The following is a 17,173-nucleotide window of genomic DNA, read 5'->3' as shown; positions in this document are numbered from 1 at the left end:
ATACAGTGCCTTGCAAAAGTATTCACCCCCTTGGCCTTTTACCGAATTTGTTACATTGCAACCTCTAATTTGAATATTTTTCACAAATCAGAATTTTATTTGATGGATCTGCACAAAATAGTACAAGTTTTGAGGTGAAATGAGAAATATAAATACAAAAAAGACATTTCAAAAATAAAAAACTGAAAATTGCCATGTGCACAAGTATTCACCCCCTTTGTTATGAAGGCCCTAAAATGCTCTGGTCCAACCAATTACCTTCAGAAGTCACACTATGAGTGAAACAAAGTTCACCTGTGTCCAATCTAAGTGTCACATGATCTATCAGTATATATACACCTCTTCTGAAAGGTCTCAGAGGCTGCAACATCTAATGAAAGTTCACAGACAGTTGATGGTATGCTTGCTGCTGTCACGCGCATCAAAGAGAGCATAGCTGAAAAAAAAAAATCACCTGAGATTTCAAAGTATCAACACCAAAGCATCAGAAATGCATGAAAACCTCAACCTGTCTCCAACTAAAATTCGGGTTTGAAACCCTCCCAAACACCTGGCTGGTGAGGCTGTTGCTCATGTACCTCCTTCCTCAGTCAACTACTTCAGAACAGAAGTTTTCAAGGTTCTGGACACTGAGTTGCAATTAACAGAACGTTTAAAAAATGAAGGACTGCTGATGATGAGGAAACTCAAAAAAGTACTCTTAACAGGAGTGGCAGATAATGATGTTTTGCTGCAATACTCAGAAGTGTCCAGACCTTCTCTTCAAGTGCAAAATGTTCAAGTCCAAGTATGACTTCCAGTCAAGCAGTCAGGCTGCTATCATCCTGCGAGGTATGTCAACAGAAGTGAGGGGTGTCTTTGAACAAGTACAAATACTTGTGTGATTACTTCTTACTGTACCTGCCTCCTCCGCTGAGGCTGAAAGAAACTTCACTGGTCTTCAGAGGTTAAAAACCTGGCTCCGAAGCACAATGGCACAGTGTTGGCCCAACGGTGGTGCGGTCATATCCACAAAGATAAACTGGACAAACTAAATAGGAGTCAAATTGCTCAGAAATTCTTTGTGGCTAATGAGAGGCACAGAATCCCCTTTGGGTGCTTCACTTAGGTGAGAGGTACAGCTACATATATGTACATGTTCCTTATCTTTAGGCTTCCTTATAAAACATGATAGAGAAAATACTGGCCTATCACAGACAGGTACAGTGCCTTGCAAAAGTATCCACCCCCTTGGCCTTTTACCGAATTTGTTACATTGCAACCTCTAATTTGAATATTTTTCACAAATCAGAATTTTATTTGATGGATCTGCACAAAATAATCCAAGTTTTGAAGTGAAATGAGAAATATAAATACAAAAAAGACATTTCAAAAATAAAAAACTGAAAATTGCCATGTGCATATGTATTCACCCCCCCAATGTCAGTACTTTGTAGAGCCACCTTTTGCGGCGATCACAGCTGCAAGTCGTTTTTGATAAGTCTCTACGAGTTTACCACATCTTGCCACTGGGACTGTACCTGTACGTACAGTCCACCTTGTGGGATATAAGGGTCTGATGAACTGTGCTGGCCCACACTCTCTCTTGTTTTGCAATATCCTGAAAAATGGACTTCAGTTTCATTAACTGGCCAAACAGTCCCAGTTCATGAGCCCACTGCAAAGAGTCAGGGACAACAGAAGAGGCTGTGTAGGCATGTTGTGTGATTAGGTTCACACAATGGGCCCCTCAATGTACATAAGGAGCCAGAGGTTGATGCTTCCTGATAGCAGCCTGTGCCCCTGCCATGTTTGCAGCACCATCATAGGCTTGCCCTCTCAACCCAGTGATTGACAAATTCAGATGGAGCAGTACATCCATAATAACCTTTGCAAGGTGATCTCCTGTGCTCAGACACTTCATACGTGCCAACAAATTCTTCATCATGATCAACGTATCTCTCACACACTGCCTCCTGCTCTTTTCCTGACACGTCTTGTGTTCCATCCATAATCACAGAAAACTGTAGTCGCGGAAGTGACCTGACATTATCTGCAATTTCAAGAATTATTGAGTGGCTCAATAAATTCCGGATCTCATTTTGAACTTGGGGACATGTACAATCAATTTGGAACTCAACCATTTCAATAGCTGTGCAAAATTTCCTTCACTGTCATCATGCCCTCTTAGAGCTAGACGCTGCCTCGTGAAGAACTGCACAGCACGGACTGTTTCTAACAGACAGATCCGTGCCTCCTCTTGCTGTGATGCCTGTACATTAGACAGTTGCACAGCTACTGATCTGGTCTCGTAGATTTGCATTGTTAAAGCTATTTTGTTACATTCTGATCGAGCATGTAATGCAAACCTTTCATGGCCTTTCTTCCAGTTTTAAAACCAGTGGAAATGAATGTATTCTCTCTGTTTTTTGCAAGCTGTGATGTTTTTTCAAATGCTTTGCGACAGTAAAAGCACAATGCTCCTTCAACACCTGGGATGAAATGAAGCCAAGGGAAGTCCTGATACCATTGTTCCTGAAATCTTAGTTTTGTCTGCCAATCTCTGAGACACGATGGTCTTAGGATCTGGCTGATGTGGTTTTAAAGTGTCCACAGAAGGTCCATGCTGTGCTGTATCTCTGTCTGAAGCCTCTCCCTGCCTGTCAGTGCTGCAGCCTGGTCTCTCCCCTGACACATGACCTGTGCTGCCTGCTGCAACATAGACAAAAACATTAGTATAAATAAGAGTAGTTCTGAAATAGCAGTGCAAATGCTCATCTTAGAGTCACTCTTACCCTAAATATATTTCCTTAGCCAGTTATAATTTCTCCTGCAATAATATAAACATTCATTAATTCTCTGTGCTGTCCATTACAGGTTGCGGGTAAGCTGGAGCCTATCCCAGCATTGAACAGGTAAGAGGCAGGTACACTCTGGACAGGTCACCAGTCCAATATAAACACGCAAAGCAAATTTATAAATAGATTTAAGAATAGTAGTGGTGACATAGCTGTGGAAACTAATCACAAAGTCAGTCATGTTATCCATACTTTTTCTCAGCTAGTTATATTCTTTTCTCACCTGGGACCCTGCATAATCATCCCTGTTATCCTCTGGGCCACCGTCTTCTCTCTCACCCTGCTCTTTCTATTGTGGAAATAAATATAAAAAAATATGTGGAAAGCAACATTTTGAACTAGAATTAGGAATACAGTAGTAGTAGTGAAACTGTTGTCAAATTTAACCTCAAAATCTCTTTTAATGCTACCGATATTTTCTCTCAGCCATTATTCTACGGACTTTAGTTATAATTTCTCTTCACCTGCTGTGAAGACCCTTCATCCCTGCTGTTGACCTCTGGCCCACTTTCTCCTCCCTCACTCTGCTCTTTCTATTGTTATTTATTTATTATTTAAAAATATGTGCAAAACAACAGTGAGCACAAGTTCTGTGCAGAGATTGAGGGTTGGGTTTATTCCTAAAAGGTAGATTAGCCAAAAATTCAAGTAAGGGTATTGTTTATTTTATTTCTTATTTAATATTGAGCAATATTATTTGCATAGAAGTAAAGAGAACTCATCCAATTATTTACTTGAGTAAGAGTAAAAATGTAGTGAAAATGTAGTAAATTTAGTGAAAAAACTGAAGTATTGTGTAGCCTAACGTCTGATTTATTCATCAAATAACACTAATGTAATCATTCTTTTAAAATAATAATCAGTAATCAGCAAATTCATGTACTTTAAACTTTAGTTACCACTAAATAAATTAAATCTTTATAAATATAACAGTAAAAGGAACACAAATACATTTATATTCTTATTTTCTACCTAGAAGTGAGTAATCTTAGAGTAGCCAAAACAGTAACGTTACTTGAGTAAGAGCAGCCTGTTGTTACTTTAGAATAATATTACTTAAGTAAAAGTAAAGATTGTTTTACAACAAAACAACTCTCAAGAGTACAATTTATCCAAAAAGTTATTAAAGTAAATGTCAGGGAGTAGATACTACCACCTCTACCTTAACTAGCTAGCTTAGCTAACTAAACTGACATCTATCCGTCATCTTTTAAAGTCCTCATAATACAATATATAATATACAATATAGAACGTCTCTGTTTTAGCTAAACAGTATCTTCATCCAACAGCATTACTCATCTTTCACCGTTTGTTTGGAAGGAACTTTCTAAAGTTTTATGCCTCTTGACTGGTTTGCTGAACTTGTCTGAAGAAGTGAATCACACCAAAGACAGCCCGTCTCTGTTCAGACACGGTGTTTGTTTGCCGCCTTAGCTTTAAAATGTGTTTCTACAAAATTTAATTAAGCGGTTGTAATGGCTGTAAAAAGTGCGGGGGACAGAGGACAGAGATGCGGGTACACGGGGGACGCTACGCCCATGGGATATGATACCATTAGGTTATGATACATCTTAATCTATCGATAGCCTTTCTCCCTTAAAGGAAAAATCATGATTGCACAGTGTGTATTAATATCTCTATTACAAGGACAATATAAATTCACGAATGAAACTAATTTACTACTAATTTAAATGCCTAATAAATTTTGAGCAAATCATATATGAAAAAGATTAAATTAAATCTTTTAAAAATGATAAAATTAGATTACAATTAAATTTAAGATTTCACATCAAATTTGATTGCCTAAAGCTCTGAGGTGTATTAAAATTCAAGAAGTATATTATCCAATAACTTTGAATGGCAGATATTGAAGTATCGACTCCAGAGTATTGATACACTCACCCCTAATAAATTTAATTCAGTTGAGCTTTATTTGCAGTATACAACACCAATTCACCAGAATCTGTCTGGTATGAGCCAGCAAGGCAGGCAGCCAAATATCCACCATGTCGAACTACTTTCTTCCTCATGGTTCACTGGAAGGTCCGTTGGCCTTCACATTGCCGGCGCACCACACCAGAGTTAACTGAGACCTCTTCTTTGGTCCGATCAAAACTGCATTTCACTGCACACAATGTTTAATGTCAGTGTTGATGAAAGCTTACACACATGTAAATAGGAGTTACTGAATATTTATATTTTCGGACCGTCCTTAGTGTCTATGTTATTGGTTTCATAATCTTTATGCAGGTCCAGTTCTCCATACAGGTCACCCAGAATGGCCAGAACTTTGCTCTGGATTGAATCCACCTGTTTGGCAGGGCAGTACTCATCCAGACTGGACCTGTGAACACAAACAAAGTCTTAAAGTCTGAGACATCCTGGTTACCAGACAGTACAGGTCCAGATGCTGAGATCTGATTTCAGATCTGGTCCATTCACCTGGATATGGTCACCAGTGTGGGGGGGGGCAGAGCATCCAGGAACCGCTGAACAGCTAAAATTAATCTGTCGATCTCCTCGTCAGAGCTGATGTGATGAGGAAGCTCAACTGAGTCGCAGGTTAACCCTGCCTGGTGAACCTGAGAGAGAAGATGGTTTGTGGCAGGATTAAAGGAAAGAAAGCGGTCTGAGACGGGACAAAGGCAGACATTCAATCTGTCTCTGACAGTTCAGATCTTGTACATGAGCGACATTTAAACAAGTCAGAGACCCCGAGCATGATTCACATCTATGAACTCTGCAGTTTATTTCAATACAGGGAGGTCAAACTCATTAGTTCAGGTTCCACGTTCAGTACAATCTGATATAAATTGTTATATCTGCTGCGATACTGTACAAGGTAAAGGATTACATTAATAGTAAATCTCTGTACACACTGTATCATTCCTTCATACTCCCATACTTCATGTATTGTGTTAAAGTATGGGGAATACTTACAAAACTAATTTTCAGCCATTATTTATATCACAGAAATGAGCAATAAGAATTACAAACAAAACAGCATGTAGTCACATCTCTAATTTACTGTTTCTCAAACTAAATATTTTTAAATTTCCATGATTTAGTCTACCTCAAAAAAATCCAGATGATGTATAAAGTTAGACACTATTCATTGTCCAACAGCATCCACAAGCTGTTCCAAGGTCGGCTAACACATCATGCAATGATAGGTTCAATAAAGCAGCTGTAAGAACTGACGCCAAACACCATGCCATGTGAAGTGTCGCTGGAACAGCTGCTCAGAGGATATTAAGAACGGTCAGTGTTTCTCCAGCTTTACATGAATGTTTGAAAACTAGGGCTGTCAAATGATTACATTTTTCTATCAGATTAATCACAGCTTACAAAGCAATCAATCATTTTTAATCACCATTCACAACTCTGCCTGAAATCTGCCCGTTTTTACTTCATCGTATCAACAGAACGAGCCGGTGCTACAAATATTTACTGTTAAGTGACCAAGGGTCAATAAACGCAGCATGTACTTCTTTATGTTGTTCTGCATCATATCTACCAGTGTTGTTTTTAGCAGGCATCTCAGTTTTAGTCTTCAGGATGAAAATGTTTATTATCTTTAGACACATTTTTAGCTGTTTCTAAGTTTGATAGTTTTAGTCAAATTAAAAAAGTATTAGTCTTTTAACAAATTAATTTAGGTCAATAATACGTATTAAAAAGTGGAATCAAGGCTGACAGGTTATAACAAGTAATTCATAAAACAAGTTAACCTTAATGCTTTTACATAATAACCAGATCCTTTACCAGACTGACAGCTTTAGCCGAGACTTTCCCATCAACAGGGATGAAATGCTGCCGTGTTACTTACCTGCTGTTGGGCAGAAACTTTTATTTCTATATTTCACCTTTTTTTTATGAACTGATGTCCTACTTCATCATACAAACATGTCACACAAGAAAATAGCAGATCTATTAGTTCAACATATAGCAACACATTGTGAGCTTGTTGTTTGAGTATTTTCATCAATAATTACAAAATTAAAAGGAATGTTTTTAGACTTAGAAGGTTTCCCAACCAACAGCAGATACTTTCTGATCTGTGCCCCCTTTTTCCTGGTCAGTGCTCCTGCCTGGCCCCCCACCAGAACTTTTCTAGACCCACCCCTGCATACTGAAGTATAAACATGTATAAACAACAACACTTTGAGGTAAATATGTGAAGGTGTGAACCATGAAGCGCTTGTTTCCTCCTTCTCAGCTGATCCACAAACACACTCAACAAAAGAGAAGGAGGTTATGTTTTCGCCGGCATACATTTGTCTGTCTTTCAGCAACATAACTAAAAGAATAATAGACAGATTTTAATAAAATTTTCAGGAAATAACTGAAATGGAATAAGGAACAACTGATTTTGGGGATAATCCGAATCCAGTCTGAATCCAGGAATTTCCTTTAACACTAGAACTGCCAACATTCTAATACCCCCTAGAACCATGCCGGCAGCATAAAAATGACGAAGGGGCGTTTGAAGAGACCCGTTTTTTTCTCTTTGAATATTTTTTTTTAAATCGATAAAGAAAAAATTAGTTGATTACCATGTGGGAGCACTTTGGGTTTTTACTTGTATTTCAAATAGAAAATGTTAAATACTTGCTAGCTTACAACGTTCACTTATCAACTAACAACAATTTATTTTCTTTTTATGAATTTCTATTTTTTATCAATTATTTGAGAAGGAACAATTAGAAGAAAAGCATCATATATACTGATTTATTGCAGCTTATTAATGAACGCATGCCGGGTGATTCTGGCATCGATGCTGCGCCCTGCCCACGCATCCGGTGCAGACATGTCCAAAAAGTAATAAAACACCACAACAGGCCATCTTGTAGTTGCAGCTCTTCTCCTATTGTAGATGACCATTTCTCCCCCATCCAAACTTCCTCATTCATTTGTTGGAGCACGTTTGTTTGATTAAACTTTCAGTATCACATTCCCACTGATATGTGATAGGAATGAATTTCTCTGAATTGCAATGAATTCAATTACAATTCTGTAATTCCAATTCAAATTCAGTTCAACATCCTGTGGGGTGGAGTCAATTCAAATTTAAATTTATTAAACGAACAGAATTAAATTCTTAAAATTCTGATTTTTGTACAAGCCTGCTACCTATGGTCATTCGGACATGACACAGTTTATTTTTTTATTATGATTTTGTGTCACTCAACACAAAACACAATAATGTTTCTCATTTAGTTAAAATACAATATGCTTAATCTCCAATCGGTAGTAAAATAACAGCATAACAACCTATAAAAAATTAAAACTCCAAATTTTTCACTTTGTTTTAGTACATAGAAGTACAAGTACATTATCAAACATGTTTACACTGTATTAACTATTATTTTAGAAAACAACCTGAAATTTCTGGAGAAAAATAAGTTTTGTTTCAGTTATTCATTTCCACATGCATTACAGCGTCCAGATCGCAATGAATTTATAAAGGCACCAAACTTTTAATCCCAGGTATCTGGAAGTGAAATATCCAGTATTTTACATTATGCTCAGAGTAACTTTTCCAGATCTAGAAGTTATTTTAAATGTACATACCTGTACGTTATATTAGTTTTAATCGATTTTGTGCTTTTACCACTTTGTAAATGGTAAATGGCCTGTATTTACAAGCGCTTTTATTGAAATAAAGGAAACGCTACACAAAGCGCTTTACATCTTACATCACACTCACCTATTGATGGTGGAAGCTGCCATGCAAGGCGCTCAACCACGACCCATCAGGAGCAAGTTGGGGTTCGGTGTCTTGCTCAGGGACACCTCGACACGAGCTCGACAGGCTGAGGATCGAACTGGCAACCTTCAGGCTACCAGACAACCACTCTACCCACTGAGCCACACTGCCCTTCTACTATATTTCCTTTTATTTTAATGTGTATTTTTATTTATATGTTTCATGATGTTAAGCACCTTGGTCAGCTTTGGTGTTGTTGTAAGGTGCTACAGAAATAAACTTTGAATTATTGATCGATTGATTTCCGTGTGTGTAGTAATCCTGACCGCCTTAACTGACTCACTCATCATACAAACTCAAGTCACATCTATTAAGTTAGAAAGATAGAAAAAATAGAACAAGTTCACCCACTGCCTTGGAAATGTTTTACATTTAAACATAAAAAAATTAAACCTTACATGGACAAATTAGGAATTACAAATACTCTTATTAAAATATTACTATCTTCTATGTTCTATTACTATCTTCTATGTTCTATTAATATCTTCTATGTTATATCTGGACCCTCTGGAGGGCTGGTTTGGTACAGCCTTGTTTCTACCAACGAGTGTGGGTCGGGGCAGTAAGCGTGCGGCTATGGTTTGTAAACTCTATTCTCGATGCGTTTCCCCAGCCACTGTAACCCTAACTGAGAGGCAGAGTATCAGGTGATGGATGCTTCAGATAGCATGACACCATTATAGCGCTGCGCCTTCCTTAAGGTTTAACCAAAACATGACGCAAAACCAAACGAGAAGAATGGCGGTCATCCACCAGTTTGTGTTCTTTCCTCTTGGTGGTGCTTCGTAACGCCATTTTAAATGGAGATTCAATTAACAAAAAGAAAATCTATTGCTCTAAACAAGGAGCCATTTCTGCTTTGTTTTTATGCCAGGTTGCATGGGAAGTGACTTTTTTCCAACCAATCAATGGGCTGCAGTGTGTCAGGCTCCACCCTTTTGGATCAGATTGGTTAGATTGGTCTAATGCCCTGCGGCGCAACCGTTGGTGGAAACAGGGCTTGTGTTAGCGGAAAATACAGCTGAGGGTTAACAGTAACATCAACACAAGGTGTCCTTGTCTAATAATTAATGACATACGGAATATTTTTCTTACCATTTCGTAGTCAGGACTGGGATTTTTTGCCTTCATAATAGAAACCAGTTGGGATAACGAAGACATGCTGGAAAAGAAAAAAAAGAAAAACAAAACAAAAAAAGGTATGATGAAACCGTGATTATGTCAGTGTAGTGCTTATGTTGGTCAGATGGGCCAGCTAAAGTGATCAAACTCTGACCTGTTTCATCAAGAAGTTACCAGTGACATCTCTCCATAGGCATCCAACACCGGATGAAGCTTGACCAATCAGATGAAGGTGAGCTTCATCACATCTGACAGACATTTGTCTGCTGCCTTTGATTGTCAGCAACCACAGACCCCAAAGGAATACACCAATACACCCTCCCACCCCATCATAAATTTACACTTTATTTAGAAGTTCACAGGTCTGGTTTTCCTTCATCTGAGATGGTAATCCATGCATTTGTTTCAACCCAATTGGATTGCTGTTATTCACTTTTACATAGGTACACCCTCTATCCTAGATTTGACCGCTGCATCGATCTGCCTGTCCAGATTAAAATTACTGTCCATTTTTACACCCAGATTTGTGACACGAGAGGACTCATCGGCACCAAGACTAAAAACCACAACTTCTGTCTTTCTTTCATTAAAATGAAGAAAATTTGAGGTCATCCAGGCTTCATTGAGACAGATTAAAAGTTTTTCTAGGGAGTAAGAGTCCTTGCGTTTAAGGGGGACATAGACCTGATTATCATCAGCATACAGATGGAAAGCTTCCTAATAACTGACCCAAGGGGTAGGAGGTATAATGGAAAGAGCAAAAGCCCAAAAATGGACCCCTGGGGGGCCCTACATGACAGAGGAGCAGGGGATGACTGGAGATGGTCCAGTTTGACAGAGAATGTCCTCTTAGACTGGTAGGACCTAAGCCATTCCAGGGCAGAACCACAAATCACAAATGCCAACACAATGCTCCAGATGTGTCATTAAAATGTTGTGATCCACCGTGTCGAAGGCTGCTGTTAAATCCAATAAAACCACGATCACATGGTCACCAGAATCTGTAGCTAATAGAAGATCATTAAAATCCTCAGTAAAGCCGACTCGCTGCTATGAAGAGACTTAAAACCAGAATGACAGACATCAAAAACTTTATTTACCTCTAAAAAATCTTATCTGTGTATAAACAATCCTCTAAGATTTTTTAAATGAAAGGAAGTTTGGAAATTGGTGGGAAATGACACAGAATGGTGGGATCCAGGCTGTTTTTTTTTTTTTTTTAGCAGAGTTTGGAATATAGCATGTTTACAATCTTTAGGAACCAGACATGAGGACATGATGCTGTGAATAACAGCAAGAACCGAGGGCCCTACAGTGGAAATAAGCTCCTTGAATAATCGTGGTGAGAGAGCATATGTAGGGGAACCCGAAGGCTTCAGATGACCAACAATCTCACAAAGAAAAGACAAAGACACTGGTTCAAACTGGTGAAAAGGAGAAGAACAGGGGACAAAGACTGATGGCTCGAAGACAGAGGATGGTATCTGAGCCTATCAGGATCTTATCTACAAAGACATTTAGAAAGCTTTCACATGCCTCAATTAAGGGATCAATACCAACAGTCTGAGGAACATTAAGAGCACAATCCACTGTTTTAAATCCAAGGCTTTTCACTATTTGATATAATAGACCGATATTTTCTTCTTACATATCTCAAAGTTTTTTTTATATTGATGCCAGAAGTCCTTTAAAATCTGGAACGACGCCTGGAGTTTATCCTTCTTCCAATCTGTGAGGAATAGTGATGAAAAGTGACCAGCAGTGGAAGCGTTAAACATACGGACATTAAAGGACTGATGACTCAGCAGGATTTAGAAAAACTGGTCCATACATTTATCTTTAGTAAACTGGACTACTGTAATGCTGTCCTCACAGCTCTCCCTATAAAGTCCATCAGACAGCTGCAGTTAGTCCAGAACGCTGCTGCTCCAGTCCTCACTAAGACCAGGAAAGTAGATCCTAGAACTCCAGTCCTCACTAAGACCAGGAAAGTAGATCCTAGAACTCCAGTCCTCACTAAGACCAGGAAAGTAGATCCTAGAACTCCAGTCCTCACTAAGACCAGGAAAGTAGATCCTAGAACTCCAGTCCTCACTAAGACCAGGAAAGTAGATCCTAGAACTCCAGTCCTCACTAAGACCAGGAAAGTAGATCCTAGAACTCCAGTCCTGACTAAGACCAGGAAAGTAGATCCTAGAACTCCAGTCCTCACTAAGACCAGGAACATAGCTCATATAAGTCCAGTTCTCAGATTTTTTTACACTGGCTTCCTGTCTGTCAAAGAATTGACTTCAAAATCTTGCTGTTAGTTTACAAAGACCTGAATGGTTTAGGGCCAAAATACATTCAGGATCTACTGGTTCGTTAAGAACCAACCGGATCCCTCAGGTCATCAGGGTCAAATCTACATAGAAAACATGGCCAGATTTGTGAAAGTACCAATGGGCAAACGATGATGAATCAACAATAGACATTTCAACTACCAAAAAAAAAAAAAAAAGACAAAAAATGATGAGGCCTATCTTGTCCTAGGCCTGAGCAGGTAATAGTCAATGGTGGATAATGAAGAGAAACCACAATGTGTATGTATGAAGTATGAAGCCAAAAAAGGTCTATCGCTACTTGGACTTCTCATCCTTTAGAATAAACTTTTAATTGTCATATAAAGCAGAGTTGTTTTACTAAAGCTCAACTCACCTGAAGTAGATTGCAGTATTTTCTAGTTAAAAGTGCCTCACATTATAGCAGATGAGTTGATGAGTTCCTTCTGCCACTGGCATGGTTTTAACCAGCGGTAGCTGGCCAGTAGAGGGCACCAGGGTGCCACCCTCCCAACAGAAAGCATAATTCAGAAGAGTTTTACAAAAATGTCAAATTTTTTAATTTATGTGATAAAAATATTGATAGTAACATGTGTAAAATGTTTGTTTAAATGTTTAAAAATACAAACTGCTGTGTAAAATTGTTTTTTTTTTTCCTGCAAGTCTATTGTCAATACTCTCAAGTTTAGTTCTGGGGTGATGGAAAATCACCCAGAGCAGGCAGAGTTTTTTTTCTTTTCTTTTTTTTAGCAGATTAGCCAATAACATAATCAGATTGCCAAATGTTTTATGCAAATTAATCCTATCAGCATTGTCAAAATTATTCCATGAGGGGTGACAATTTTATCGCCCCTTGCAACACTGTCAAACTACACCTAAATTAAGGCAGTTGGACTACTGTAACCCACTTCTGAGTATGTACACGTCGCCACTAGGTTCGTAGGAGCTATGAGTAAAAGTAATAATCAAGGGACACCAGCATAGGTTACGAAAAACAACTTTTAGTTCTAAAATTATTTGAACAGTGCACAAATAATAATGCCTATGGGCCCTTTAACAATAAAATAAAATAAATTGTCCTTCCAAAGGTTTTGGTTAGAATTGTTCGTTATGGATCCAAAGTTCAAGTCAGATAAGTCAGGGTAAAATAGTCAAGTCAAGAGTGTATTCAGTGTGGCTCCTGTTGGTGTCAATTCTTGGGATTGGCACAATCCTACCACAACCTCAGCTGAAGGATGTGGCGATGATGATCAGAGTTCTGCTGGGAGGCTCGCCATCTACTGCTCGCTGGTTAATCTCGTCGACACAAGGACTGAAGCTTCGTCAAGTTTTTTTTCAACCAATATGAAAAGACCTGACCAATGGGGGTTCCTACAGAGGAGTCTGGAACAGTTAAGGTGGCTCTTCGGAGACTCTCCAACTTCTTTTTCTCTCACTCTCCTGTTTCCACGAGGGAAACAACACCAGAGTCTCGTTTGCGCATTTTCGATGTTAAGCTACTGCAGGTATCTTTTCGCATTACTTCCGGTTTTACCAAATAAAGTCCCGGTTTTCAAAATAAAAACACACAAGTATTCACAACCATGAAATTAAAAGAAATAATGATAAGAAAAGGACATAAATCATTACTTTAACCCACTTTTAGGCGGGTTACACCCTCCCCCTCTTAATTAACATGAGTCCCTTCATGTGCTTACAAGGGTAGGGGCACCTTCAAAAGTTTCCACTAGAGCTTTGTTAAACCCATCAAGTATAGTTTGTGCAAATGAAATCAAGGGTTTACCAAGCTGTGGGTATGAAAACTTAACAGGTGGTTTTCTCAACCGTTCAGATCTGCGAATTTGGTCTGCAGTATGATTGTTAGGGTTATCAGGATCAGCTAGATCTGAGTCTCTGGCATCTTGTTCAGTTTCGTCCATTCCGGGGGTCTGACTCTTTTCAGTAGACTCTTCAACTCTCTCTGAGGTTTTGGGTTGAGAAGAATCGTCTGTTATGTCATGTTCCATTTCAGTGGTTTCATTTTCTTTCCCATTTTCAGGTTCCAGTTCATTGTGTGTCACATCCGGTAAGTGTCCATCCAGGTTTGTATTTTGTTTTCCCACAGGTTGATCCAGGATTTCAGGTGGTAAGTTCTTGGATATATTTTCAGATAACTCAACATTTGTAGTGTTTGCATCTGAATGTCCATTGTTTGGTTGGATAATCCTCATGGTTGTTTCGATTGTTGTCTGATAGTAACTTGGACTATAGTCATCATCATCATCAGAATCAGGGGAATTTTCCTCTGGAGAGATGGAGTTTCGCCTTGTTTTGGGTTTTGAGGCTTGTTTTGGTTTTGTTATCTCCTCGTCCTCCTCTGATAGCAATCCACAAGGAAGTAATAAATCACGGTGGAGTGTGCGCAATGGTCCTTCCTGACCCTTAGGACTGACTGTATACACAGGCATATCTCCAGCTTTCTTTCGGACAACATAAATGGTGGACTCCCACCGATCGGCGAGTTTATGCTTGCCACGAAAACGGAGATTGCGCACTAGGACTCTGTCACCTATGTCAAGTGTTGACTCTCTTACTCGCATGTCGAATCGGCGCTTGTTCTTGTCCGCGATTTTCTTAGCATTAGCAGATGCTAACTGATAACTTTCTTCCAAGTATGTTTTAAGGTTTCTCACATACTGTGAGTGAGACATGTCTGGACCTTTCTTGACTGGTAGACCGAATGCAATGTCTATGGGTAGTCTAGGTTGGCGTCCAAACATTAACTGATAGGGTGAAAACCCAGTGACGTCACTCCTTGTGCAGTTATACGCATGAGTGAGAGGTCGGACAAACTCGTGCCACCTAGTTTTTTCTTTGTCCTTGAGCGTACCCAACATACCAAGCAACGTACGGTTATACCGCTCGACGGGATTGCCGCGAGGATGGTAGGGGCTTGTTCTCACTTTCCTTATGCCGACCAAGGTGCACAACTCCTTGATGACTTGTGACTCAAAGTCGCGGCCCTGGTCACTATGAAGACGCTCGGGGAATCCGTAATGGACAAAAAACTGCTCCCATAGGCATTTGGCCACAGTTAAGGCTTTTTGATTCCTTGTTGGAATGGCGGTTGCATATTTCGTGAAGTGATCAGTTATGACCAGAATGTCCTTGAAATTATTGCTGTCAGGTTCAATGGACAAAAAGTCCATACAGACGAGTTCCATCGGGCGGCTGGTCTGTATGTTGACTAATGGTGCGGCTTTGTCAGGTTGACTCTTCCTTTTAACGCACCTCGGACAGCTTTTGATCTTGGACTCCACATCATGAGACATCTTTGGCCAATAAAAGCGAGATCTGGTTAGCTCAAGGGTCCTTTCGGCTCCTAAATGGCCCATTTCATCATGTAGGCTATGAAGTACAGGATTTCTCAGGGGTTTGGGTAGGACAAGCTGGTAAACTGTTTTGTTTTCACACTGTCTTTTCCGATACAGCAGAGTGTCTCTCATTTCAAATCGACTCATTTCTTTGAGCATCAGCTGGAGTTCAGAGCGGTTAACACCAGCAGGGGCTGGTTCGTGTGACTCACACAACTGTATGATTACACTGATAGCTGGATCTGCTCGCTGTAACTCAGCTATCTCAGCTTCACTGTACTTAGGGATGGTGGAAAGACCACTAAGAGTTTCATCATCTGAAAACACTGAGGGAATAGCATCTGGATGCACAGCGAGTGACTCAATGCAACATGGGAACAGTTCAGGTTCATTTTGGAAAACAGTGTGGAGTTGACATGCAGCTTGGACAACGTTCACCGGTGCAAGATGGTGTGAGGTGAACTCATGTATTCTTTGGCTCTCCTCTTGAGATGCACTGTCACTAGTTAGTTCGCCATGTGGTCTCCTTGACAGGCCATCGGCATCCTGGTTTTGCTTGCCTGCACGATATTTGATGTCAAACGAGAACGTAGACAAGGCTGCTAACCAGCGGTAACTAGTAGCATCTAGTTTGGCTTTGGTTAGAACATACCGCAACGGGTTGTTATCAGTGATGACTGTGAAAGCATTTCCATATAAGTAGTCATGAAATTTTTCTGTGATAGCCCATTTTAAGGCTAGAAATTCCAGCTTATGGGCTGGATAGCGGGCTTCACACTGTGAGAGACCCCGACTTGCATACGCAATGACGCGGGTCTGGCCATCCTGCTCTTGATATAAAGCTGCGCCAAGTCCTGTTGTGCTCGCGTCCGTATGAACCACATAAGGCAATCTGGGATTCGCGAACCCCAAGACTGGCGCTGATGTTAGTTTTTCAATGATCAGGTCAAAAGCTTCTTGGCAGTTTTGGGTCCACCTTTCTCCGAAAGGTTCTTTGGGATTATGGTACTTGGCAGCTACTTTGGGGATTTTAGCGCCTTTATGCACAGGAGGGTAGCCAGCTGTGAGGTTGGTTAAGGGCTTTACTATTTTAGAATATCCCTCCACGAATCTGCGATAGTACCCAGAGAACCCAAGAAATGACCTAAGGTCTTTTAAGGTCTGAGGTCTTGGCCAGGTCTTAAGAGCTTCCGTCTTCTGGGGATCTGTCTCAACTCCATTTCGCGATACAATATGGCCCAAGTAACGGACTGATGTTTGAAAGAAACGGCACTTCTCTGGTGATAACTTTAAACCGTTCTCTCTCAAGCGGGAAAGAACGTTCATGAGACGGGTTTCATGTTCCTCCAGGGTTCTTGAAAAGACAATAATGTCATCTAGGAACACAAGTACTTCGCGCAGGTTGATGTCCCCCATGCACTTTTCCATTAAGCGCTGAAAAGTGCTCGGCGCGTTTGTGATTCCCTGAGGCATACGATTCCACTCCCAAAAACCTAGAGGGCACACGAATGCTGTCTTTGCTTTGTCGCTCTCAGTCATCTCTATTTGGTAGTACCCACTCTTCAGGTCCATTACTGAAAACCATTGAGAACCGCTCAGGGCTGAGAAGGACTCCTCAAGGTTCGGTAATGCATACGCATCCTTGATCGTTTGCATGTTTAATCTCCGGTAGTCTACACATAATCTGACATCACCATTCTTCTTCTTGACTACAACTATAGGCGATGCAAAAGGTGATTGTGATTCACGAACGATGCCAGCCTCAAGAAG

The 17,173-nt window shown here is 40.0% G+C and overlaps 1 protein-coding gene and 1 long non-coding RNA gene across 3 annotated transcripts in view; one reads left to right on the top strand and one right to left on the bottom strand.

The window, feature by feature from the left end:
* Positions 1 to 292: 292 nt before the first annotated feature.
* LOC121643974 lies at positions 293 to 16,012 on the top strand. The gene is made up of 3 exons (XR_006011204.1): positions 293 to 379; positions 7,318 to 7,321; positions 16,002 to 16,012. It is a non-coding gene; the product is annotated as an uncharacterized LOC121643974 (long non-coding RNA).
* LOC121643963 (UPF0489 protein C5orf22 homolog) overlaps positions 4,746 to 17,173 on the bottom strand; it is a 45,902-nt gene continuing 33,474 nt past the window's right edge. For both annotated transcript variants that reach the window (XM_041991620.1, XM_041991619.1), the window contains 3 exons: positions 9,703 to 9,769; positions 5,280 to 5,419; positions 4,746 to 5,181 (listed from right to left, as the gene is read on the bottom strand). In XM_041991620.1, coding sequence (XP_041847554.1) covers positions 5,031 to 5,181; positions 5,280 to 5,419; positions 9,703 to 9,769 — 358 coding nt within the window. In that variant the 3' untranslated portion in view covers positions 4,746 to 5,030. The remainder of the gene's footprint in view (positions 5,182 to 5,279; positions 5,420 to 9,702; positions 9,770 to 17,173) is intronic.

The sequence above is a fragment of the Melanotaenia boesemani genome, chromosome 8 (assembly GCF_017639745.1).
Source record: "Melanotaenia boesemani isolate fMelBoe1 chromosome 8, fMelBoe1.pri, whole genome shotgun sequence".
Lineage (NCBI taxonomy): Eukaryota > Metazoa > Chordata > Actinopteri > Atheriniformes > Melanotaeniidae > Melanotaenia > Melanotaenia boesemani.
Note: the sequence above shows the minus strand (reverse complement) of the source record. Positions and strands in the feature narration are given on the sequence as shown.